Source organism: Rhinolophus ferrumequinum, chromosome 23 (genome assembly GCF_004115265.2).
Source record: "Rhinolophus ferrumequinum isolate MPI-CBG mRhiFer1 chromosome 23, mRhiFer1_v1.p, whole genome shotgun sequence".
NCBI lineage: Eukaryota > Metazoa > Chordata > Mammalia > Chiroptera > Rhinolophidae > Rhinolophus > Rhinolophus ferrumequinum.
Window position 1 is genome coordinate 24,062,403 of NC_046306.1, and position 27,472 is coordinate 24,089,874.

General features: G+C 48.0%; 1 protein-coding gene across 1 annotated transcript; it reads right to left on the minus strand.

Annotated features, from left to right (window-relative positions):
* Nucleotides 1-1,790: 1,790 nt before the first annotated feature.
* Nucleotides 1,791-25,927, minus strand: FKBP1A (FKBP prolyl isomerase 1A). The gene is made up of 5 exons (XM_033094961.1): nt 25,763-25,927; nt 25,634-25,681; nt 8,077-8,189; nt 4,806-4,975; nt 1,791-2,870 (listed from the first exon to the last, which is right to left on the minus strand). Exons 1-4 carry the CDS (start codon nt 25,797-25,799, stop codon nt 4,847-4,849), a joined length of 327 nt encoding a protein of 108 aa, XP_032950852.1. The 5' UTR covers nt 25,800-25,927; the 3' UTR covers nt 1,791-2,870; nt 4,806-4,846.
* Nucleotides 25,928-27,472: the final 1,545 nt, after the last annotated feature.

Genomic DNA, 27,472 nt, shown 5'->3' on the forward strand with positions numbered 1-27,472 from the left:
TACATCTCTGATTCATGTAAGGAGCTGGTGATCACAATGGACCCACTCACATAATCCATGACAATCTCGTCACCTCAGGGTCCTTAACGCAATGCTTCTGCAAATTCCCTTTTGCCATGTAAAGTAACAATCCTCAGGTTACAGGAATTAGAATGTGGACATCTTTGGGCCCCTTGGGTCGACCTGTCAGACTCCTGTTCCCGATCCATCCGAGAGAAGGTTCCAACACTAAGCACTTACGAGGACATAATATAGGATTCTATTTAAATTCTGTAACAGGCAACACTATGGTAGCAAAAATTAAAACAACTGCCTCCTCTGGGGTGGGTGGGGACTGACCGGGAGAAAGGCATAAGAACACTTTGAGCAGACGGCTACATTCTATTTTGATAGGGGTTTAGGTACAAAAGTGTAAACAAACACAGAATTCTAATGATTCTGTGTATTTAGGAGGAACTGTATTTAGTGATGTCTGCCACTTATTTTGAAATGTGATATAAAAGGATGGATAAATATGTGATAAACAGATATAATAACATGTTTTATACTAGAAGCTAGGTAGGTATATGGGTGCTCACTGTAAGAATCCTTTGTTGACAGTCTTTCTAAAAGAATTTTGGAGGGGCTGGCCTGGTGGCTCAGGCAGTTGGAGCTCCGTGCTCCTAACTCCAAAGGCTGCCGGTTTGATTCCCACATGGGCCAGTGGGCTCTCAACCACAAGGTTGCCGGTTCAACTCCTCGACTCCCGTAAGGGATGGTGGGCTCTGCCCCCTGCAACTAAGATTGAACACGGCACCTTGAGCTGAACTGCCTCCCAGATGGCTCAGTTGGTTGGAGCGTGGGCTCTCAACCACAAGGTTGCCGGTTCAATTCCTTGACTCCCACCAAGGGATGGTGGGCTGCACCCCCTGCAACTAACAATGGCAACTGGACCTAGAGCTGAGCTGCACCCTCCACGACTAAGACTGAAAGGACAACTTGACTTGGAAAAAGTACTGCACCCTCCACGACTAAGACTGAAAGGACAACTTGACTTGGAAAAAGTCCTGGAAGTACACACTGTTCCCCAATAAAGTCCTGTTCCCCTTCCCTAACAAAATCTTAAAAAAAAATTTTTGGAGAAAATAAGATACGATCCTATACTACTATTCTGGTAACTTAAATTAATAAAGGGATGGATTTGGAAAATCATCAAGCAAATACTAGGGCAACCCATTTAAAATCTAAGGTTTTTAACCAGGGCAATTTTGGAAAGCCTATGAAGGTATGGGGGCATTTTGGGGGTTCTCTGTGATGAGGAAGGAGGGGGTATCACCAGCATATGAAGAAGGTATTGCAACCACCCAGGACCTCCACACCCAGTGTCACTGGGGAGCACCAGTTTAAAACCACATCTTCCCTTGGTAACTATCAATTCGCTGGTAGCACATCTCCAATAGGTCGTGGCTCATTTCTTGAGAGTTGGTTACACCTCCCATTTCTTGGTAACGCAGAGAACCTAGCACAGTGCTCTCCTCAGAACATGTAGTTAATAAACATTTGAAGATGGGTGAGGAGATGCTCCCTGCCAACCCCAGCCTGACCTCCAGGTAGTTCCCTGAACCGGTGAAGATGCAAACCTGCTGCCTCCCGCCGCCCAGAGAGGCCAACAGGAAAGGGTGTCCCTGCCGCAGTTCTTCTGCCAAGACACACCGTCTGCCACTACACCCCCCACTGTCACATTTCCAATCCCATCCCCCCGCACCAAATGGCAGGGGAGGCACCTGAAAGTAACCACCAGCACACAGAGCTGAGAAAAGCCAGCGTAAAGCACTTTTATTGCAATAATAAAACTTGAAACTCATATGTAGTGCGGAGGGTGGGGTGGCGGTAGGCAGCAATAGTTCCTCTCACCAAATCACTACACAGGACAGCCAAGGAGTGAGAGGGACGACGGAAAAGCCAGGAAACTTTGATGAGCAGGGGGAGCTGAGCATCAAAAAGCAGGAGATGCTGAAGCTGTGATGACCAGCATCGTTTTCTTAAGACAACACTCACGGATTTGTCATGATGGCTGGGCTTTCATTGGGTGTTAAGTGTCTACAAACAGCACCTGCAATTTAAACTTTCAATTCAAGTTCTTAAAATTTAGGAAGTGGAGCCTGGATAGCTATGAGATTATAAAAGTCCTGACTATCCATTAGAAAAACCACAGGATGGGGTGGGGTGAGCCAGGCCACGTAGGCGGCCGCGGTCCCTGCTGGCCCGGGACAGAGAGCTGTAGTGTCCAGCAACGCAGTGAAAACGATTTGCTTTTAAAAGGCAGAGGGTTTCAGGGGAGAGTGAGACGGGGCAGTGGGGGCGAGGGCTCTCCTCCTCCCCACTTCAGTTTTGGGTAGGGCTCTTAATTCAACCCAAGGACATTTCTCAACTTGGAGAATAATTCGGCCCTCAACAGCGCCTCAAATCTGCTATGGCTTTGCAGCGCAGCAGCAAGAATGTTTAATATATAATAGATAAAAATTTAATCCAAAAAAATAAAATAAAATAAAGATTCTTGCATCCCCCCCACACCAATTCCTAGTCTAAAGTTAACCCATTACTTGTGCTGTTAATACTTGACTAATACTTAATTGGAAACCTAGATCCAAAAGACTGAAACTGAATCTTCACCCCAAAACGAAAACAAAATAAAATGAGTAACTTGAGGTTTATGGCATATAGTTTAGGTCAACACACACACGAGGAGACAGGGGAAGAGCAAAGCTGGAGGACAGAACACATTCAGTCGGGGTAGATGTTTATACAAAGAGTGTAGTGGAACATCAGGAAAAGCTCCGTACAGATTCGCGTGTGCGCGTCTGGGGGCGCCAGATCCCTCCATGGCACATCTGTTGGGGATAGAAAATCTGTGAGTTCCAGCAACTCAGAGCTCTTTGTGTGCAATGGGGACAGCCACAAGGCTGCCCAATGCACCAAGTCCCTTCCCCAATAGCTGCGAGGTCTCACTTGGACCCTTCTGCTCCAACTGGGCAGAGACAGCTGGGCTCGGGCTGGATTCCAAGTGAGCAAGCTCCCTCCTGCTTCAATTGGTTGTTTTTTTTTTTTCCTTAAACCTAAGGTTAAATTTACCACCTTGCTAAGGACCGCAGGAGAGGCAGTGCTCCGTCCAGGGTGTGGCTTGGGCTTCGGGGAAGTCTTACAAGCTTTCCAGGTGACTTTCCCGTGCAAAGCCCTGGGCTGATATTCCCCATGTTGAAAAGACTTAAAAAATGTCTGCTGTCTTCATTCATTCACTCAAATCTATAACTTTCTGGGTTTGTCCTTGGGCTTTCCTTCAAGACCTTTCCGAGAAGCTGTGAAGTTCTTCGGCAGTGCACGGAGAGGGCAAAGCCAAGGTGACTCGTAGCCCTTCCTCCCTCTCTTTCCTTCCCCACCCTCCATCCTACCAGATTTACAGAAAGTCTGTTCCCAAATTAGGATAACACCAAGGCTCCCTCAAGTACATTTATGTTCCAAGGACTCAGCTCTCAAAGAACAGCAAAGAGGGTTTGGAGTAGGTATAGACCTTTAGGCAGAGGGAGGCTGTGTAAAATGTCAGAGGCTCCTTCCTGGTAGGAATGACAGGTGGAGGAGCCAGAGTCCTCAAACCTGACCAGGACTGCACGATCCTGGTGTGTAGAACTCAAACCACTAAGAAAGAAAAACAGCTAATAATAAAAAAGAGCCCTCCTCCTTAAAGAAGTCCACAATAGGATCAGGTTACACCATCACAAACAGGCTGGTAGCCACTTGTTGCAGCTTTTAAACAAAAGCATTCTCACTCAGCCCCTGGCTGTGGCCCTCATTTCTAGGAAACCAAACTCAGTATCCTAATGGCACATAACTTTTCGTGTGAGTGTTCAAATCATAAAACACATCTTCTTTCCTCTGGTCCCAGGGGAAGGATGAGAGCAAAGGTAGAGGTCTGGGCCAACTGGAAAGATGACAGGAAAGAAGATGACAACGTTCATGTGCTTTACGATTGAACACCTACACGAAAAGTTATGTGCCATTAGGACACTGAGTATGGTTTCCTAGCTATGAGGGCAATGGGAGAAAAACAAGTCCAGGGCAGGACAGCAGGAAAGGGCTTCTGGTCCTCCTTTGCCACTGCCTGGATGTGACCTTGAGTGAGGCCTTTCTCCTGGGCCTCAGTTTCCTCACCTGTTGCACAGGAAGGCCGACTCAGGTCCCTAAGACCCCCTCCCCGGCCCAGGACTGTCTGAGAGCACCCTCTACACTTCAGATACCCTCTGGTCTCGTGTTTCAACCCACTGGTAACAAGCTAGCCTGCTGGCCTCAACTGTCCTGGGCTCGCTCCCTGAGGCAGGTGGCCCAGGTGGTAACGCCTCTCATATCATCTAACAGGCAGTAACCACAAGCTATGGGTCAGGGAGACGCACAGACTAGGAAGGGGTAAGCAAAGTCATCAACAGTCTTAGTTCTAAAGGACTAAAATGTTGGCACTAAAAATGTGGCCTATATTTTTACTTCACAACTGAGTTTTAGGGTATAAGCTACATATAAAAATACTTCATTTAAATGGCTACCGTCAGCTGCCCCATCCCGTTTTAGTACATTCCAGAACACAAGCCATCCCTTTCCATAAAGTGATTGACTTTTATATTCAAGGTGTACGCTGATAACTGAAAGGATACCCGATAGAGGTAGAATGTAGGGATAAGAAAACCCATGGCATTTTTGGTTCTCCCTGTTACCCATCATACACTGGGCCTAACACAGGAAGAGCAAAGGTAAAGGCCCTTCAGCATTAAGTTCCTTACCCAAGAACAGGGAGCTCAGGGAGGAGGCCAGGCCATTCCTGTCATTCCAGTTTTAGAAGCTCCACGTCAAAGACGAGAGTGGCATTTGGTGGGATGATGCCTGGGTGCCCAGTGGCGCCATAGGCATAGTCCGGGGAGATAGTCAGTTTGGCTCGCTGACCCACACTCATCTGTGAAAAAAACAAGGAAGAAAGAATGAGCTGGACACACTCCCCAACTGTCTCCCTAAGAAGCAGAGCTGTTTACCTGGGTGTCCCTTGGCCAGGACGGTGTGGCTAAGACATTCCAGTGTCTGTGCAGCTGCCTGGACGCCAGGCAGCCCCCTACCCTCTGCAGGACGTGGAGGTGGGCAGCCAGACTGGACAATCCCCGCGTCTGGTTCCCAGAGGCCCAGTGGTAAATAAAAACCCCTCAATTCCCAAAACGGTCAGGCCCCCTGCCCAGGTGTTACTGACCTGACTCTATCCAGAAGTGTCACCACCTAACCCTTCTAGTGGCCTGTCTGTCAAAGGACATGTGACGTGGCATCTACGCTCTTAAAAAAGGAGTATTTTAATCAAAACTTTGCTATACCCACACACACACGCATGCACACACACCAGGTGATATTTGGGGGTAGTCTACTTTTCTGTACTTTCTATATTTATACTCATAGTTCAGAAATATAGAAAAAGTGAAAAAAAGACTATGCTTTTTTTCCAGAGGTACAAAGCCGCATGGACACTATGCCACCACTTGTGTGAAAAAGAAGACACTATTTCTCTATTTGTACCTGCCTATATAAGCCAGTGATTTTCCTATGCAGAGGCTCGAGTATAGTGGTCAGGGTGCAGGGAAAATTTTCACTTTAAAAAATATATTTTGGGGCGGCTGGTTAGCTCAGTTGGTTAGAGCGCGGCGCTCTTAACAACAAGGTTGCCGGTTTGATCCCCACATGGGTCTCTGTGAGCTGTGTCCTCCACAACTAGATGGAAACAACGATTTGACTTGGAGCTGATGGGTCCTGGAAAAACACACTTAAAATAAATAAAAGTTAAAATATATATTTGTACTTTTTCCATTTTCTAAACGAATACAAACCTAAGTTTAAATGTCTATTTTCTGAAGAGCGAGCACATTCTCTGCCGTATCTCCATCCTTCAGCCTATCTTTTAAGTCTCCACATGTGCACTCGGGGCTCTCTGACCCAGCCCAAGACACGGTGACTAGGGCGGAAACAGCGGGCTGCAATGAAGTTTCTAATGCAACTCAGAAGTCTCACTTTCCACAGCTCCCTTCAGGAACAGGGACATGCTGGACCAAGGTGGTAAGTAAGGACAGTTAAAAGCATAGGGCTTAATACAACAAAATTCAAAATAATCCTATCCTTTTACCCAGCAATTCCACTTCCAGAATCTTCTGCTAACAACCCAAATGCCCATTACGAGGGGAGTGTGTCAAAGGCACATCTACACCACGGATTAGCCATTAGAAAGAATCTAGTGGCCGTAAGTGTAAAAGAAGCTCCAAGGACATCAGTAGATGAAGAAGGCAAGCTCTGAAACAGTACTTAAAGCAGGACTGCACACCTGTAAACATGTTAAACCTGAATACCAATATCAGGAGAAACCGGTAAGGGGCACGAAACAACCCCCTTCTTCCTGTGCTTGAAGACATGTTCTGTGGAGGAGTTTAAAAGAAGATGCTCCACGTCGCTCTCAGACCACTCAGATTTCTCAAGCGACAGAGCTGTGATTGACCCCGAAGCACACTGGGTCCAGGGGAGACTGGGCACCTCCCCAACACCCTGCCATGCCTTGTGCCAAGCCTGGGATGTGAAATAGGCTGATAACATGATCTCAGGGGCAGTTCACGGCTCCTGGAACACACAATGATTGTTCCAGTGCTGGAACAGCCACAGAAGATGAGCTGTGGTGGGGACAATGGTTGGCACGAGGTGGGGGATGGGCTACAGACGCAGGGGGCGGGAGACGAGGAGACAGAAAGGTATGGTTGGCGAGGTTTCCAAAGGGAAGTAAACCACAAAGACTGTGTCCTTGTACTGCCAACCCTCTGCCCTGCAGGGACAGATATCTAGACACCTGGGAGTGGGATGGCTCAACGTTTCTGAGAGTTAAGCAATTTATTTGGAGATAATTCAGGGATATTTTCTAGAGGAGGCAGAGCAATGTCTACTCCGGAAAAGAGAAAGACAGAAATCTCTCTCTCCCCTTTGGTTAAATCTCCAACCATCTTTGGTGAGAGGGACATAGACTAATTACCCATCATGCAGGGCCTCATTATAATACAAAGCCCCCTGGATCTCTGGCCACTGTAAACATCCCTTTACCTGGTCAGTGCCAAGAAAAAAATTCCTGGGCTCCATGGAAGGACAGAACTCAACTGAAATTTGGCAACCCTGGGTCCCCTATTGTCTACTGGGAATTTCATAGTGTTGGCAGAACAGAAGCTGTGTACACAAATGGGGAGAGGAGAGGTGAAGAAACAGATTCAAGACAAACAAAAGGACTTGCTCCGTGAATATGACCTCTCAGAAGTGGTCGGACACAACTGGTCGGACACACACGGTCACTAAGACAAATACAAGTCACAACTACACCAAGACAACACTTTACTCATTACAGTGTCCTGAAGCCAAAAGTTTCACAACCCACTGTACTGGCGGGGCTGGGAGGAGACAGGCGCCTTCGAGCCCGCTGGTGGCAGCTCGGTGTAGTCGCTACAGATGGCCGCTTGGTAACAAGCCAAAGACTGCACACAACCCCCGAGCCACTCACTTCACTACAGAGAATCTGTCCGTGGCAACACTTGCACAAATGTAAAATAAAGTCCAGACGAGATTAGCCACTGCAGCACTGTTTACAAGAGCAAAATACTAGAAACAACCGAAATGGCCCCCAATAGGGTACTGGTCACATAAATTGGAGTACGCCACTGGAGGAAACAAAATGCAGCTGCAAGAGAGCTTTTTGCATTTTGTCCTGGTATATAAAGTGTCAAAGATAGATTAAGTGGAAAAGCAAAGCGCAGAACAATGTGTGCGTATGTCTAAAAGTAAAAAGAAAAGAAGATAGGCGTTATGTTTTTGTACACTTGTGTGCTTAAAGAAACTCCCCAAGAAACATTCATAACAGGAATTACTTGCAGATGGGGTGGGAGTGAAATTTTTCACTTGCACCTTTTTTGATTTTTGAAGCATATGAATGTCCTACCCATAAACATGGTTTAAAAGGCAGACACTAAGAAACAAAACAAACAAATGAGAGCATACCTGGGCAACCCCTTCTTCCCAGCCTCGGATCACTTCCTGCTTGCCTAGCATAAACTTAAAGGGCTTGTTTCTGTCCCGGGAGGAATCAAATTTCTTTCCATCTTCAAGCATCCCTGTGAAAAAGGGCAGTTGTAACATGAGCAACAAGGAGTAATGACACGAGGCAAGTCAGAAGCCAGCAGCAGAGTGCAAATCCCAGGTGCCAGCCCTGAAGGGCCTGGCAGGGGGCCCCGGGCTGAGGAGAAACTGCAGCGCCCAGGGAGGGTGTCCTGTGTCCTCAGCGGGCCCCTAAGGAGCAGAGGTGGACCCTCTGCCCGGGCTTGCGGATGCTCTTCCCGACTCCGAGCAGTACGCGGACCACCAGAGTCAGCAGCAGTCTCCCTCGGTCTGGAGGATGGGGAAGTGTACACACTCCTGGCGTGAATTTCCAACACCCTGAAGATTTCCTCCCAGAGTAAGAATAACTGTAGGCCCTTCAGGTGCACATAATGGCTGAAAGTCACATACAGTAAAAGAAACAATATTCCTTCCTCAATTCACCTGTCACCTTTTACAGAAATGTGGGTAGTGTCAGAACTGAACCGAATTGTAGGATACCAGTTGGTGACGGAGAATCAGAGAAGTGGCGTTGGAAAAGACACAGAAAACCTCTTTCAGTGAACAGCTAACAACTCCAGTTGGCAGTTCTGGAAGCAGTTCTGGGGGCAGGGAATGGGCTAGGCACTTTCCACGCATAAATGTCTTCAATCCTCCCCACGATACTGTCCCCATTTCACAGATGAAGGTACTGAGGCAGAACGAAGTGAAGTAAGTTGCTGAACTAGTAACGCTAGACATCAACCATGTTCATTCTACTATCCCAGTTTCCCAGAAGCCAGACAACCACGATGGCACTCTCTACTAAAAGGGGGAATTCTAGAGGGCGAGTGCCACGAGCAAAGAGGAACAGACATCTGCAATTTCTTGTCCAGAAAGAACATCACACTGGTTTCTCAGGAAGTCAGTGTCAGCCAATGTGAGAGCTGTCTGTGACTCAGGTTCTGAAAACTGGCGCACTGCAATCCCAGACGGGAAGGGTCAGCCAGGTATTGCCACATCATTAACACGAAGCTGATTCCCTTCGAGTCTGAGAGTGGGCACCCCCCCCCATGGTTCTAAGCACCACTCAAGACACAGCAAAATACAGAATTCTGCTGTGTTTGTATTTTTTAGAGGGGGAAAATCCCAATCTAAAAAACGTCACCACTTGTAAGTGGGATGAGGAAGCAGAGATCAATTGAGAGCTTTATCACACACACCAGACTATCTGTACTTTGACAAAATAGGAAATGGGGACGGAAGTGCTATCCTAACAGAGCAGGACGGGAGATATCCTGAGGAGAGAGGGTGTCGCACTGCCTGGAGTCTGGAGCTAGGAGCAAAGGACTGAGGAACAGGACAGGAGAATAGAGGTCCACCCCCACCAAGTCAGGGCAGAGCCAGGAACTGGTACCCCAGAACTAGCAAGCTGGGATGTACATGAAGCTCACCTCTTTACTAGAACACACTCACTACTTGATTAAGAAATGACAAGTGGCAGGACTTGAACAGTTTTCTGTAAGTAACCGGGAGAACAGGTCTCCACACTCCACATACTCTCCGCAGACACACATTCCCTTTGCCCCATTTTGAGCTTTACTTCATACACTGAATCCAATCCAACTGAACTCAGCGTTAAGGGTGAGAGCAGGCAATGAACAGCTAGGATTCTCAGATCCTTTCTTGGCCAGGCAGGGAGCCTTTCCATCCACCCCCGAGACTGCTTGTAACAAAAATAAGGGCACCAACTCCCAGGCTCAGTGACCCGCTTAAGGTCAGAGCCAGTGGGCAGTGGGGTCTGGCTCGAGCAAAAGGCTTTATTTAGCCCAATGGGGGCTGCGAGCTACAAAGGAGACTGAAGCCCAGATACAGCCTCTTCCTGTATGCGCTCCTCAGAGCAGACGTGGAGTAGAGTCCTGGCGCTTTCTGAGCAGCCACGATGGATAAGTCACTGGATGAAGAACCCTTCTGGGAAAGGGCCAAGGATGAGAGAGTGGACCCTGGCTCCTGAGCCCCGACTAGCTGCAAAATCTGGCTGGACAAAACCCACGGAGAAAAACCTGCCCAGAGGGGCACAGGGAACCCAGTCTGTGCCACATTCTAGATTTTGGAAAATCCAGACTTGGTGCCCCCAACCCCCTTCCTAACTTTCCAGGAGCAGCAAAAGCCTGGCCTAACAGATGAACTGGAATCGATCTGAGCCTTTCTCCTATACGACGGTTGACGCTGGGTGGGCATATGGGCCAGTCTGGGCACTGAACTGAGACCAACTGTGAAGTCTACTGGAATCTTGCAGGAAAGACCTGACTCACTGGTTAAAAAGAAAAACACACTCAGGAAGAAAGCTCCTGCCCTCCCTTCCTGTTGCATGCTGTCGTGTGAGGATGTGATGTCTGGAGCCATGGCAGCCACCTGGTAAGCACGAAAAGGTCAGGAGCAGCACAGAGTAGCCAGCCCATTGGTCTGAACCAGCCCCAAACCACCTCCAAGACTTGTGTTCTAAGGTGATTAAAAGTCTGCTTTGCCTTAAGTCAGGTTTCCAGTTACTTGTAACCCAACTGACATTTACCTCACTGACTGTAGTGCTACCATGAGAGGACTAAGAGAAATGGGACTCAACAAGCCACGTCACAAAGAGCTATCACTGACTGTGACAACAGACCAGAGTGTGACATCAGGACCCAGCACATACATACAGGTACATAAACAAAACGTTTACATGAAGTAGTTACTCCATGGGACACAATTCTCACTTTTTAAAAGTATGCTGAGGGGCGGCTGGATGGCTCAGTTGGTCAGAGCGCGAGCTCTCAACAATAAGGATGCTGGTTCAGTTCCCGCATGGGACGGTGGGCTGCGCCCCCTGCAACTAAAGACTGAAAACGGCGCCTGGACTTGGAGCTGATGAGCCCTGGAGAAACACACTGTTCCCCAATAAAAAAAAATAAAAAAGAAATAAAAAGAGTGCTGACTGTGACCCCTAACTTTATTTCATGATACACTAATGGGTTGCAACTCAGTTTTAAAAATACAGTATACCTACAAAAGAATTATCACATTTACTGCCAAATTTGAACATGTCCCCAACCAGGGCAAGACAGTATTTGAGAGCAATGAAAACCACAGGGTCCTGAGACATATTCCCTAAACTTGCTTTTCTTCCTGATCGAATGCATTGCCAAGCAATGTCCAGATGTTACATGCATCCATCCCACTTTGCCTGAAGGTGAGATGCTTCAGTGTCTGACCGGTAACCAGCTGGGAGCACAAGGTGCGGCCCAGCCTCCACCCGCTGCTGAGCAACCCTGGAGAACCAGATGCTCCTCAGTGAAGAGACTGTGGGTCTGGGAGATGTCTGTCTAACCTCAGCTCTCTTAAGCTCTCCTGGGACACTGAGGGGTGATGCCTCTTCTTATTTTAAAAAATTGTAAATGCCAACAAGTAGAATTTCTGAGTAGAAGGGCTTTAAGCAGGAGTTTTGCCAAGGATCTTGTTCTCCTCCCCTATTTCAGATGAACTATTGTCCCTGGGAAGAGGATATGAGCCTTGCTCCAGGACTTCAGGCCAGTTACCAACTGTCAATCTCACCTACTTTCTAGGAGAAATCTTCATCACAGGGAAGGGCTGGGTGCTGGTGTTGGTAATGGTGGGGTCCCTTAGGCCTGAGGAGGGGACTTCCTATAATCTAAGTCCAAAAGGTTAACAATATCTCCAGAGCTGAGCAGGATATCACACAGCTGGCACAGGCTGTAGGGGAACAGGGGTGCTAGAAGGAGGGCCTCCCCCATTGGGGAGGAACAGACCACTGTATATATGGCTGTAAGTTGTCAGACCGGGGGAGGAGCTGATGCAGGAGGCGAAGCAGTGTCCATGAAGCAGGAATGACTGCGCATACAGTGTTTTCTGGAGCGGGAATTAGGCTGGTCCGTGCTGAATGTAGAATGTAAGAGAAGCTATGACATCAAAACAGGTCATAGTTTGGGCCAAGATGGAGGAACAGAATCAGGTTTACTCTCCCACCTAAATAACCCAAAACAAAACAAAATAAAAAAGTCCCAAACAAATAAAAAACAAAACAACCCCCCCCCACACACACACACACACATACACACAAAAGGAGAGAAACCAGCCAAATAATGGCTTAAACAATGGTTTTTAAGACACTGGACACTGCAATGAAGGACAGTGATCCCTCAGGGATGGGAAACTAACAAGGCGAGCCCTGACTGTCCCAGCTTACATCCCTGGGAGTTTCCAGAGACAGGGTACTGGGATGGAGCTCAAGGCAGCTTGAGTCCACAGGACACGTACCAGGGAGAAGAGTTATTGAGGGATCCCCAGAGGTTTGCAGAGGGTTCCCTTAAGCATTCAGCAGAGTACTAATCAATACACGTGTATAAGGAAACCACTTAAGGACGGGAAAATAACCACCCAAAAGGTTCGGAAGGATCAGCGCCTGTTCCCACTAGAAAGACAGGAGAAGGGCATGGTTCACGAGGCACTGGTAGGCTACCCAGGAAGATCTCACCTTCCAAACCTAGTGGGGAGTAACCAGCCTGACACTGAGCACTGCTGCACATCCAACTAACAAATCATAAACGCAAGACCCAGAAGGATCAAACTATTTCCAAGTAACTTAAGCACTTCCCAGTACAAAGCCCAGGATGACTTATAGGAATAAAACTATCCAGCACCCCAAAAGGTGAAATTCACAATGTCTAGCATCCAAAGATTACCAAGCATGCAGAAACAGAAAAACGTCCCAAATGAGGAAACTAATCAATCCATGGAAACCAACCCAGGACTGGCACAATGTTAGAATTAGTAAGGACAGGAAGATTCAAATCAAACGTCCAGAGATGAGAACTACAATGCCCAAGACGAAAAATGCACTGGGCTGGAACAATTGGATATCCACAAAAAGTAAAAACTTGTGGGGAGAAAGGTTCTTTCTTTCGCACCTGCCCGCAGCCGTCAGGTAAGCCACGATGGGCGCTTACAAGTACATCCAGGAGCTACGGAGGAAGCAGCAGTCGATGTAATGGGCTTTCTGCTCCGGGTGCACTGCTTGCAGTGGCACCAGCTCTCTGCTCTCCACAGCCCACTCAGCCCCTTCCCCCAGCCCAATAAAGGGCATAGGATGCGATGAAAGGCCAAACTAGGTTATGTCATATATCAGATTCATGTGCGCCGTGGTGGCCACAAACGCCGGGTTCCTCAGGGTGGAACCTACATCAAGCCTGTCCATCACGGTGTTAACCAGCTGAAGTTTGCTGGAAGCCTTCAGTCTGCTGCCCAGGAGTGAGCTGGACGCCACTGTGGGGCTGTGAGAGTCCTGAATTCTTACTGGGTTGTTGAAGATCCCACGTACAAATTCTGTGAGCTTATTGTCATTGAGCCATTCCATAAAGCTGTCAGACGGAATCCTGACACCCAGTGGATCACCAAACCAGTCCCCAAGCGCAGGGTGATGCGAAGGCCGACACCCTCGGGCCGCAAGAGCTGTGGCCTTGGAAAGGGCCACAAGTTCCATCACAGCATCGGTGGTTCTCAGTTCTCGCCGTGCAGCTTGGAGAAGGCGCGATACTCTCCAAGCTCCACCGTCAGCGCTAGTATAAGTAATGGTTGTAAAATTCTTACCTAATAAACGATTTAGGACAAGGACAGTCATGTCTGCTTAAAAGTGTTCTGGCTGTTAAAACTAGTTGTCTGCACATTGTTTCATGTGTGCGTTGTCAAATTATGAAAGTTAAAGTGCAATAATGTTTGAAGACTATAAGTGATGGTGCATCTTGTTTCTCAGAAGATAAGCACTTTTGTCTTTGCTTTATCTTGTTAGGGAGTTTATGTGTCAGGGTGTAAGATGTTTGGTATAATAGGTATAAAGTAAATTCTGTGAAAGAGGAAAAAAGTAAAAAACTTGGATCTATATATTTCGTATCAAATCAATATCAACTCAAGATGGATAATAGGCCTGAAGGCAAACAAGAAACCTGTAAAACTTCTAGAAGAAAACATAGGAAAATAATTTTGTGACTACGTCTTAGATAGATTTCTTAAAATATAAAGCCAAAAAGCCTAACCCATAAAAGGATAAAGTGAACTTCATCAAAATTAAAAAATTGTGCACTTTAAAAGATGCTTTTAAAAGAATACAGAGTCAAGCCACAGACTGGGAGAAAATCTTTGCAAAGCATATATCTGACAAAGGACTTGTGTCCAGAATATTATATAAAGAGCTCTCAAAATTCAACAATAAGAAAACAACTCAATTTAAAAAGGGCAAAAAATTTGAACAGATACTTCACTGAAAAAGATATACAGATGGCAAGTAAACAAATGAAAAGATGCTCAACATTATTAGTCATTAAAAAATACAAAGTAATACCACTATGAGACATGACTACTACCGATTAGAATGAGTACAACTAAGACTGATCATAATATGTATTGGCGAGGAACTGGAGGAACTAGAATTGTTATACACTGATGGCTGAAATATACAATGGAATAACCACTTTGGAAAACAGCTCAGCAGTTTAAGTTATACATACACCTCCCATATGACCCAGCCATTCTACTCCTGGATATTTATCCAAGAGAAATGACAGCCTGTGTCCATACCGAAAGACTTACGTACAAACATTAATAGCAGACATACTTGTAATAAATAGCCCAAAACTGGAACAACACAGATATCTGCCAACTGGTGAATGGATAAACAAATATATCATACAATAGAAAATTATTCAGTAATAAACAGGAATGAATTACTGATACATGGAATAACAAAATAATCTCAAAATAATCATACCAAGTGAAAATCAGGCAGAAAGAGTACCTACTGACACCTGAAACTAATATAATATTGACTGGTGTAATTGAAAACATTTTAAAAAGAGCATATACTGTACAATTCCATCTATATAAAGCTTTAGAAAATGCAAACTAACCTACACTGACAGAAAAGCACATTAGTGGTTGTTGGAGATGGGAAAGGGGGAGGTTTCAAAGGGTAACAAAGAAATACATCGAAACTTATGAAATTGTACACATTAGATATGAACAGTTTATTGGATGTCAGTTATGCCTCTATGAAACTTTGTTTTTAAAAAGGGAAAAAGTGAGATTTACTAAAATTCTATGTATGTTCACCTCCTACATCCAACCTGGCAGTGGATGGCAAGGTGCTTCCTCTTCTGGGGAAGGAGCAGGTAGAGCAGGCAGCAAGCCTCAGCAGCTGCTCTCATTTTAACTCTGGCCATCTCTGTGCCAGGACCTGGAGCCCTTTAACAGTGAAACCACCTGCCAAGTTAGTGCCGTGATTTCCTAGAGAAAGCACGCTCTGCTGAGCAAAGGCAACTGAGGTTACAATTCAGACATGACAGCTGACACTCTGTAAGCTCCAAAGGCCACTCTAAGTAAAAATCATCACCAGCGTGACCTATTGGCAGAACTAACCGATTTCACTTCTGACTACACACAAACCTATATACCTCATGACCCAGAATCTGCCTGGGATAGTTCCACATTCCTGATTTCAAGAACTGTCTCAAGGTCACAGATCTGGACTCAGAGTTCTGTGGCACTCAGCTCAAACCCTGGCAACTCACAACGCTGGCACTCAAGGCACTTTCAGATTTGCTTCACTTGCACGGTTTTTAAGAACCAGCAGGACAAGCACGAGGCTTCCACATTTAGACTTCTTCCCTATATGGCAGGAAGAAGCTGAGGGCGAATCCCAGAATGGCACTTTTTACTTTTCGCACCTTTAAAATGTTAATCAGTGAGAACACTGTGAAAGTTTGGGGGTCTCCAGTTAAAAGCACAAGACCATGAAGAGTGAAAGCTACAGTTGCATGAGGGACTATTAAAGCAGCTTCTGGCTGCAAGGCAGTTGATGTCACCTTTGCTGAGGTCTCCTCCCAAAATGGCTAGCTGTTCTTGTGGGGAAGAACCAGACTCAAATCCTTGGAGGGGGAGCAGGAGGGCTTTATAAAAAAGACGGGCGTGGGGACGCCTTGAGTCCATGTGCCCATGGCAGGCCGCTCCTTCCTGCTGCTCATCTGTGTGAGTGCTCTCACGCAGAAGGAACCCACAGACGCTGAGCAAAGTGCCCAAGTCACAGAAGCAGTGGTTAAGACCCAAGGCCGGGACTTGGAGATTGAAGAGGACCACAGGGTTGTTATTTCGCTAACAGTCCAACAGAAATGGAGCCACTTCCAATGCATTCTGCTTCATGGAAGGCAGAGTTGCCATAAGACCTCAACGGGTAAGGGAAGATGACTGAAGAAGGCGCCTGTGGAGTTAGGGCGTTAGCACTTGTAGATACAGTCATGACTCACAATGTGGTTTTTAGCTGTGACGGATCTTTGCAGGTGGTTTTCACAGGCAGCATTTTACAGGGTCCAAAATACGGAAAGTTTTAAGATTTGAAAAAAGCTCAACAAAAAACAACAAACGAAAACCTCACATGTAAGTCAAACAATGACAACAAAACAGATCATCTCAAGCCCTAAACTTTCACAGCTAAAGAAAGTTCTTCCCATTTACAGCTGGGGGAGGGAGAAAAGCTTTCTACTTACAACTCAACAGGTAGTTTCCTAAGTACAAAGGGCAATGTTTGAATGGTGGTGGGAAATTCAAATTCAAAAGTTGCCAATTTTCCTGCAGACGTGCATCTGAAGCCACTCGGAACATTCCCAAGTGGATGTACTATCCTAGGTATAAATGGGCAGTGGCTTAGGCTTAGCTAGTTCCCTCCCTTCTTCTCACATGCAGAAGCTCTCTCACACACCTTTTACTTAACTGCCTCGGCAGAGACACTTATAGGAACTACAGCCTGTGCAGCACCAGCCTGGTGAAAGTTCCTTCATGCCCCAGTCTCTCGCTTATTCTCACTCCTCCTTTCTCATGTAGTTTATGCTTACCAAGGGTCAGTGAGCTATGTTTATTCTACTTATGTCAGTTTTACTCACTGAGTATTCATAATTAAATAGCATGCAAATAAATGATATGACTATGAATAGAGAAACAGTGGTCCTAAATGACTGCTGGGACAGACTCAATAAAAGCAAGTCACCAAAAAATATTGCTGGTGAATAACTGTGTGTGGATGAGACTAATGTATGTTAGGAGAAGGAAATCTTAAAAATCTAGAAAGGGTTGGCATTTAGATGACCTCACAACAGTCCTTGATCTACTTCAAAAGAGTCCTTGCTCTACTTCAAAAGCCAGAATTAGGTTTTGCAAGAACCTTGAAGGGAAACTACCAAAAGAGCCATTCTCAAAGAAAGACATGGCCCTTTAGTCGATGATTTATGTTTGGATTTGAAATAAAATATGTACAGAAGCCACGTTACTTTTATGATTAACATATCAACTATCCACTTGTCCCAACCATGATGGGTGAAGAGAGTCTACACGCCGAGGTAACTAAGGTATTAACTCAAAGCTCACGTCTTTGTCCTATTTCCCGGCCTCTGTGGTTGATTCACAGGGCAACCTTCCTGGATTGGAGTTCTAAGAACCCACACGTGGTATGATCAAAGATTGAATGCCTACCCAAAGGAAAAACCAGCTTCTTCCTCTCTATTACATAAACTGAGTGCAAGAATATTTCCCATCTGGAAATGCTTCTAACCTTTGGCTAAAATCCCTTTAGATTCTATGACCAAAGTGTATTTTCAAAGGAGGGCCCATGAGGGGAAGAACACACATGATCCCAGAACACAAACCAGAGTGCACGTCCTTCTGGGCAAGCTTTTCCATCTCCCACTTTATCACAATACAAATAAAAGGACTGCCACACTATGTCTCATGGGGGAGAGGGCAGGGTCTACAGAAGGAAACACAGTTCAACCGTGGCTGTCTGGAAATAGTAAAAATATGCATCATCTTTAGCTTTCTTTTCTTTTTTCCGTTTTCCAGAAAACAGAGGCAGGAGGCTGTAGGGCACAATGGTTCAAGGCATGAGTTCTGGTGCCAGGCTCCAGATTATTACAGTAATTCCCTCCCTGGCAGCCCTGCTTCTGCCCTTCCTCTCCTACAGTTTAAACTTCACTCAACAGCCAGACGAACATTGTTTTAAAATACAAGTCAGACCCTATTACTTCTCTGCTCAAAACACTCCCATGGCTCCCCATCTCACCTCAGAATAGAAGCTGAAGTCCTTAATACATGATTCCCCGAAAATAAGACCTAGCCGGACAATCAGCTGTAATGCGTCTTTCGGAGCAAAAATCAATATAAGACGCGGTCTTATATAAGACCCGGTCTTAAGACCAAGTCTTATATTGATTTTTGCTCCGAAAGACGCATTACAGCTGATTGTCCGGCTAGGTCTTATTTTCGGGGAAACATGGTATGGCCTACAAAGCCGTGAGAGCTGCCATCCCATACCGCCATCTGACTTCATCTGGTTTCTCTACTCCAAGAACATTGTTTCCCTCTGTTCGATACACACACCAGGGATACTCTCACTGCAGGGCATCTTTGCTGTTCCCTCTGCCTAAAATGCTCTTACCCAGAGAGTCACACGGATTACCTCCTCCTTCAGGTCTTTGTTCAAATGTCCCTTTCTCATTGAGGCCCTCACTGGTCTAAAATCTCAACTTTCTCCTGTCCCCTCCTTAGCGCTTCCTGGCTAATGTACAATATATTTTTGCTTATTAATCATATTTGTTCTGTCTTTCCCACTACAGTATAAATCTGTGTCTTTTTCTTTGATATTTTTGGTACCGAGAACAGTGCCTTGTATATGCGAGATGGTCAATACAATGTGTGATCCAAAAATACAGTGAATGTTTAAATTTTAAAAATTACAGTATAAGACACATTGCTATTACTCCCCCTCAAAAATGTAAACATTCACCATATTTTCTGATCACACCTCATAAATACTTGTAGAAAAACCAAAGGCACCTTCCCCCCACTCCATCCAGGCTTTTGCACACACCTGGCAAGCCTTTTCCTCTTGCCTGAGCCATATACATCCAAAACCATGTGGCACTTCTAGCCCCAGGGGTGGGCTGCTCAAGACAAATGATTCTCCAATTTACAGATATAATGACACCTTGTAACCTAAGCACCAGGCAAGGCACTCCCTGCAAGGTAAGCCCTCGAGGGAAGGCTGAGGCTTCTTCTCGCAGCTATCACACAGTTATCACTGACTGAGGGAAGGGTTTGGTGTGCTGACCTGTGTGCAGGGGTGTGAGAGGAAGGAGTGGTCACACTTTCATTAATCCTAGGGATTGGGCAAAGTCCAAAATGTTGTAAATCTTCTTTCTTATTCTAACCTGAAGGCAACAGGAGTATCTAAGCACTCATTCAGTCACTAAGTACCCACTGCATGCCAGGCACCGATGGGGAGAGACCCTGGAGACCACCACCAGGGCGGCTCTGGCCTCCTGGCGAAAGACCAGACACAACCACACACAGCCTGACTGTGAGGAAGGCTAAGAAGGAAATGGATGGTTGCCCTGTTGGAGATCAGGTGTGAGTGTGCGTGTGTGAAGAACCACTGTAGCCACGGGTCAGGGGCGACCCAGGGATGGGGTGTCATTTAAGCTGTGATAGCAGCCTGTCTTGTGATGTGGAGTGGGGGCAGAGGGGTGGCCCCTAAGCCTAACAGGAGTAGAGACCTTCCTGGGGGGAAGCTTGGTGTGTGTGAGGAACTGAATGCAGGCCAGGGTGGCCTGAGCTCCTGGGAGGGAAAGAGTAAAGGCAACGAGAGCAGACAGCAGCACCCCGGAGCAGAGGCTTTCTCCCGCTCTCTCCCTGTCTTCCTCCTCCTTTCTGAACTGCTACAATCCATCTGGTCCAAGTTAAAGGGCGCTGAAGGAAGGAAAGCAAGGACTCAATTCAGTTCCTCAGTAGGTGAAAAACCAGGAGAGGAAATACAAAAATAAAAACGAGCAAACACTGCCATGAGCACCAAAGGGAGAACTGGATAGTAGACGCATTAAGTTATCCAAAATACCCCCGGTCTTTTCCATGGGAAACAGCAGGTGACAATACTATTTTTAGAGAAAATCTGAAGGCAGACAAATGATTCTCCAGTTTACAGATATAATGAACACATTAATAACACTTCACAAAAATCAGTTTTTAACTACCGAAAAATCAATGCGAGGATTCTTCTAGATTGATACTATAGATATAATACCCAACCACAATGAATAAACCTCAACTGAATTCTGGTTTTAAAAAAAAAAGTTATAAAAAAACACTTTGAAGACAACTGTGACAATTTCAATCTGCATTTGGTTTCAGGTACTACTGAATCATTTTCAATTTTCTTAGATGTGACCAGTAGGAGGGTAAAGAGAATATTCTCATTTTTAAGAGTATGCTCAACTATTTACAGGTAGTGTCATGATGTCTGTAACTCTAATGGTTCAGCAAAAAACAAAACAAAACCCCCAAAACATATAGTATATTCTGTAAGATAGAAATGGCCAATATGATAAAATGTCAACCATCGTGGATGCCAGGTGGTGAGCACATGGGTATTTATTGTTCTACTTTGATTTTCCTCTATTTCTGAAAACTTCACAACAAATCGCACACACAGGAGAATGCTGTGGGGCCTCGGGTTCACTTAAGACCAGCAAGCCTTCGGCCCTCACCTGTGGAAGAAGAGAACGGCATCGGCGGGATCTGTATTTCGGTGATCACAATTCCAGAGGAAAGGAAATAATGTTTCCGTAACAAGATCTATTTTCAAAATGTTAAAATTCCATGATGTTAAGGAAACTTGAGGAGAAAAAGGAGTGACACCGTAAGTTGTTCACACAGCCAAGCTGGCACAGGCCAACTGTGCCCCTCTCATACCCACAAGAAACAACAACAATAAAAACCTCCCCTGGTCCTCACATTTAAGAGAAGGGCGGTGGCTTTCTTAGCCAATATACTCTGCAGGCAACATGTGGGCCTGTGTTAAGATGACTCCAGGCTCAGATTCACCTCTTTTGCGTAGGTGCCCATCTCTCCATCTGTCCAGTGAAAGGAGGGTGAGGTCTCAGCCCATCCACCTCCACCGAGCCTAAACTGCACGTACAATGGGGCCACTCCAGGAGCTGCAGTGCTGAGACCAGGGCTCTGCCTTTCTCCCACTTTCGACACCACAGGAGGCGCCGGGTGGATGAGGGACCGGGCAGTGCCTGGGACACAGGGGCCTTAACGACACCACGTGCAGGAACAGCATCACGCGCTGCTGCCCCTCCCGGAAGGCACTCGCCCCAGCCACTCCTCACAGCAGCCGTCATCACTCCCATTTTACAGATGGCACATGGAAGCTAAGAAAAGTAGCACAATTTGCCAGGCTCTCAATATGCTACGTGGCAGAGGCAAGATGTGAACCAAGAAAAGGACCCACATCTTTGGGGATCACGTCCACCTGGCACCATCTGCCCAGGACGGCACACTCTACACACCTAAGGTATTACCAGAGCCCTGTTTCTGCCCTTGGTCCCAACAGCTCAAGGTCCACGAAGCAGCCAGAAGAGAGGAGGGCCTGTTAAAACCCAAGCCAGCTCGTGACCCTCCACTGATCCCACCTTATTCAGAGGAAGCCAATGACCCTAGGTGACAACCTGCACGGCTCCACCATCACGTTACGTCCTGCCACTTCCCCGTCACCGGTTTCCTTGCTGTGCCTCTAACACACCAAGCGTGCTCCAGCCTCAGAGCCTCTCCACTAGCTCTGCCCTCTGCCTGGAATTCTCTTCCTCTAGACAGCCATGTCCCTCACGCCCCAACTCCCTTTGGGTAAATATTGAAATGTCACTTCGGCAGAGGCCTTTTCCAACCACCCTTACTGAAGCAAGCCCCACCCCGCGACACCTCACCCTGCTTTAACCTCCCCACAGTGCTTCTCCCCACCTCATGCTACTATTCGTCTTGTCACCAGAGATAAGCCCCACCAGATCAGGTCTTTGTCTATTTAGTTCACTGGCCATGTCCCTAGTGCCTGACTTGTTGCTGTTGCTCAATAAACATCTGCTGTAGGAAGGAAGGGTCCTGTCACAGCCCAGCCCAAATAGTTATAGCCTGTCTACGTGAGGACGGCACAGGGGAAGCCATCTGCGGAGTCTCTGCTGGAGTAAGCCTTCCTCCAGACATCAGCTCATCAGCCAAGAAACACCAGCAGGGGAGTGGATGGAATAAAACGGAGAGGAGAGGAGAGGAGAGGAGACAGAGGCTAAAAAAAAGCCAGGGGCTAGAGGCGTGGGGGGCAGGGAGGCTGCAGGCAAGTGGTCATACCTGCCCTGGGAGCTCATTCAGCTGCGCCAAGAGGAGCTTTTGAGGAGATGGGGGTGCTGAGGGACCACTCTTGGTTTTTCTCAAGTCAGAAGCCAGGCTACTGACAAACCTGATCTCAAGGACAAGATGTCAATTACTATTTAAGAGATTAAAAAGAGAATTCCTTCCATCCACTTGAGGTTGCTCTGACAATGGCAGGCACGTGGCTGCTGACGTGAGTAAAAGGGATGTAAGGCTCGCTCTGTCAGGACAAGCTCCATGATCAAGATGCAGAAGCTACCGTAGGCGAGGGAGCCGTGAGAATGCACTTGGTCCTTCAGGCACATATCTGGCAGGTTACCTTTCCACCTCCTTCCTCCTACCTCAATGCCTGTCATGCTGCTAGGAGGTGCTTGGCTGGTGACAGTCAAGTTTTCATTTTCCCTTTTGGTACCACAAAGAGGTGATGCCGGCCTTTCTTTGAGGCCATGCTCATGCTGTACTCTGCTGGAGGCCACACAGAAGGCACCAGAGGGTAGCATCAGGGCTACTACGGGCAGCCGCCAGTAACATTTAAAACATCCCTGCGGTAAAAGTCTATGCTATGCATACCTCAGGTGGCTGAGAGGGAATTTTGGCAAGTACCTGCCTTCCACTGTTCCCAAATCAGCAGTAATGAACGCCTGGCCCGAGTGGACTAGATCTAGAGTGTTCACCTTCCCAAAACCTGGGTCAATCAGACTCTCCCTCCTAGGAACTGTAATCGGTGGAGTCACACAGCCAAGCAATCTGAGCTAGACACCCAAAAGGAGACAGAGAAACTGGGCATGGAGCGGGGGTTTGGAGGAGGGTGGGTGGGCACACAGGGGACTTCCACCATCCACCTGGGAGAAACAGACAAACAGCAATCTGCAATAGGAAACTACTGAGGCAGCCAGCTAGAGAAAAGCAGACATGAAAAGTAGGGGCATCATGAGAATTTCTTCTCCGTTCTTAAGGCCCAGTGGGCTTCCTGCCTTTGAAGACCTCTGAATCTTAAGATCCTTTCACTCCCCCCGCGCCAATCATGTTCCCTCAAATGGATTCTGTTCCAGGTTGCTTAAAACCCTTAACTGCTACAGATGAAATCTCAAAGTGCCTTACCCATTCCTCTCACGCCCCCACAGGTCTCAAACAGGTTCCTCCTTGGAGGCTGGTGGCAAAGACCCACAGGAACAAAGCCGCCGCCTGAGAACAGCCTATTCTGTGAGCAGGAGGCAAAGGCTGACATCTCACTAAGGCGTCATTGTAGGGCTTATCAAAAATGAAATTAAAAAGAAAGCTTTTGTCCAAATGGATGCCAGGGTCCTGCTGCTGTTCTGGGAACGTGTGGGTGGGTGCCACACGCAAGGAAAACACAGACGTGGAGAAGAGGCGCAGAGCGCCCTGATGGGGCTCTGGGTCCCAGGGCCATCTGTTCTCGCAGAGAAAGGCTCCAGACATGCTGTGTGGGGACATTTCACCAAGAGGCACAGTGAAGTGGAGTTCTGCATACGTGCTGGTGTCCCAGTCCTGCCATCAGCACCAGAAGTGGATAAGCCAAGGACGAGGGGCACAGATCTGGAAGGGGGGTCACCTCCTCGCCTGAGTCCCAGTCTGCACAGTTGGCTGTGGGCAGTGACTGAACTGCCCACCCACCCCAGCACTGCAAAAGGAAACGGTTACTCTTCTCATCCCACTGATCAAAAACCACCCAACCGACGAGCTTTCCTCCACCAGCCCCCCTAGGCTCAGGTGCTGACCTTGGTTTAAAAAGACAGTCATTTCAAATGTCAAAAACCACTTTCCCGTTTCGTTCACCGGCATGAGACTGTTCCCTACAAAGACGGATTTCAATACCTTCTCCTTTTGTAGCCTTTTTAAAGGTTCTAGTTCTTAACTCCCTCCACCTCTTGCCCCCATTTCTACCCATGGAGAAGGGCCAGGGAAATAACAGAGCCAGAAAAATAAAAGGGCACATGAAGAGGGAATAGTTGATGCCTTTTTTCCCTTCTTAATGAAAGTCATTTCCCTCAACAGAGTCCCCCCTGTACCCCTATGATCTGGGAGAGAAGAGTAGGGCTTAGAAGGGTAGGGCTTATCCCTGAGCAGCTCCCTCAGAAAGAACTTCCTACAGCCTACTACCCAGGAGGAGGAGGAAGACACAGGAGGCCAAGAACAGAGGCAGGAGGAGGAGGAACAGAGAAAGGGTGGGAAGGTGGAGAAAGGGGAAAGAGGAGAGGGAGGGAAAATTATTCATATCAGCAATTGTGGCTACACCAATCCCCAGCACCCCCACCTCCAGCCTGCAGCCAGGGAGTCTCCGCCTGCTTAGTCTCCCCACTCCCCCCCCCCAATACAACACAGGAAGACCTTGTAAGGGCATGGAGTAAAACATGGTCTCACAGGCACCAGACTATGATGTCTGAATTCTGGCTGAAAGTCTACAATTTCCTTGGGCTTACATTACTGTTTACTACCCTAACTGGCCTCAGTTTCCTTATCTTTAAAATGGGGATGAGAAAGTCTCTACTCCTAGAAGGGTTGCGGGACTAAATTACATATTCCGTCAGCCTGGGCCATCACTGCCACTGAGGCTTGGATGTGTAAGTGACTGAAAAGTAAAAAGAGGAAAAAGCCCATGCAGATCTAGTTCCTTCAAGGCCAGGCTGAGCCCAAGCAATGACTTAGGAACTGGGACGTTTCTCCACCCGCGGCAGAGGGACAAAGCCCGACTTCCCAGAGGGGGGAAGGGGCAGCTCGGCAGACTGGGAAGTACCTCGCCCTTCTTATCTCCATCGAAGGGAGGGCCGGGCCGGAAGGGGGGAAGGGTGTCAACCGGGACACAGAAATGGCACAAGTCCTTTCTGATGGTCGCTGGCCGGGTTCTGCCCATTCTTGAGCCTGTGACCTTGGACAAGCGACTTCGCCTCCCCAAGCCTCAGTTTCCCCATCTGAGCAGTGGGAATAAGGGGAGCATCTGAGGCACAGAATCCCTTGTGAAGGGTGAGATAACAGCCGGCACGCAATCAGCGCTCACAAGCGCCGGCTCAGACAGTCCCGGGGACCGCAGGCCCGAGGCTGCCCCCTCGGGGGCGCTGCCACCGCCCAGGCCTCAGCCTCGGGCCACGCGGGCCTCGCTGCCACCACTCCCCGGGCCTTTGCCCCCAGGCCGCCCCCGGGTTGGGGCCCCCACCCCGCGGGCCCGCCGACTCACCCGTATAGTGCACCACGCAGGTCTGGCCGCGCTTCGGGAAGGTGCGCCCTGAAGAGACAGACAGACGGGTGCGGTGAGCGGATGCTCCCGGCGGCGGGGCCTTCGGGACCGCCGGGCGCGCCTACTCACCGTCTCCGGGGGAGATGGTCTCCACCTGCACTCCCATGGCGGCGGCGGCGGCGGACGCGGGGCGGGCGGGCGGCGCGATGGGCGGCGTGGACCAAGACCGGACCTGGCGGCGATTCCGCGGCTCTGCTTCGTCCCTCAGCGCGACGCCTGCGCACGCGCGCGCCCCCGCACGCCCCGCCCTGCGTGCGCGCCCCACACGGCGCGCACGTCCCCGAGCCCCGGCAGCGGGGTCCGGGAACCGGAAGCCCGGAAGCCCCGAGGCCTTCGGATGCAGCCGTCTGGATGGCCGCCTTGCCTTCCCCCATCTTTCCTTTCTCTGTGGTTTCCGACTTGCCGGCATCAGGTTTCCGCATCTGAGAAATGGGAGGAATATTTGGGTGCCCTTCAGTGACTGCCTGGGTGACCTTGAGCAGGATCACACGTCTAAGTGCAGACATACTCATCCTGTCAAAAGGACGGTTGCGAGGAGTCAGTGCAGATGTGCGTTCGTGGCAGCTTTCAATAAATGGTTCAAGGTAGTGAGCTCTGCTTTTCTGCGTTGGAGGAGGAGTCGGCATTTACACTGGATTCATTCGTTCCATTTATACCCTTCGTTGAGCACCTGCTATATGCCGTGCCCTGTGCTAGGTGCTGGGGAAACAGCAATGTGAGAGACAGACTCAGTCCCTGACCTCACAGAACTGACATTCTGGTGAGGGAGAGACAACCCAAAACCATACAGACAAGTGGAACGTTTTAAATCTATAAGCGCTGTGAGAGTGATCCATGGTGTTACGGTATGAGAGACACATAACAGATGTCTAACTCAGACTGGAGTGTAGTGACATGCTTCCCTGAGGTGACCAGGTTTAGCCATGACCTGAAGGAGTTGACCAGCCGTGTGTGTGTTGGGGTGAGAGAGGTAAAAGGAACGCCCAGAGGCACTGTGGCCAGAGACTGTGTCGGGACACAGTCCGGGACCTGAGAGAGGCAGATGTGGACTTACCTTCTCTGGGTCCCCCATACCTGTGCTCCTGAGGTATTTGAAACATGACCTCAAAGTTCTTTGACACTCTTCCGATCATCTGCGTCCCCTTCCCTAGAATCTCAGTGACCTTGTGACTGAAATTGCTGTCTCATTCTTATAACAGTCCAGAGGCAGGTACGACAGCTGGGCTTCACAGGCTGTCCAGAGACCCATGCTCCTTCTACTTGTGTGTCTGTCCTTAGGATCCGCCCCTCCTATGAATGGTCCAAACAGTGGAAAGGGGGTGGGGGTAGGATGGGGGAGGAACGTGAGGGCATATCCCTCTTCCCTTAAATGCATGACCTAAGGACATACGTCTCTCCCCTTCACACCTCATTGGCTACAATCTAGTGGTCTGGCCAAATGTAGCTGCATGGAAGGCTGGGAAACATAATCTTCATTCTGGGCGCATGTGCCTAACTGGAAATATGGGTTGTGTGCCTATAGAAGAAGGGAAGAATGGATATTAAGAGACAAAATTAAAAAGGGAGAGAGCCCAGCAGTTGCCAGAACACTGTTCCCGCCCCTCCCCCACCACACACCACCTTGGCCACCACCTAGAGAAAGTCAGACTGCAGAAACTTCCTGGGTCCAGTCTTCCCTGACGCCCAGCAGCACGTGGCTTCCCTCACTTTCATTCTGTGATCCACTGGTTCTCTTAGGGCGGTAGATTGGACATCAGTTCAAAACAGACCAGCTTTTGA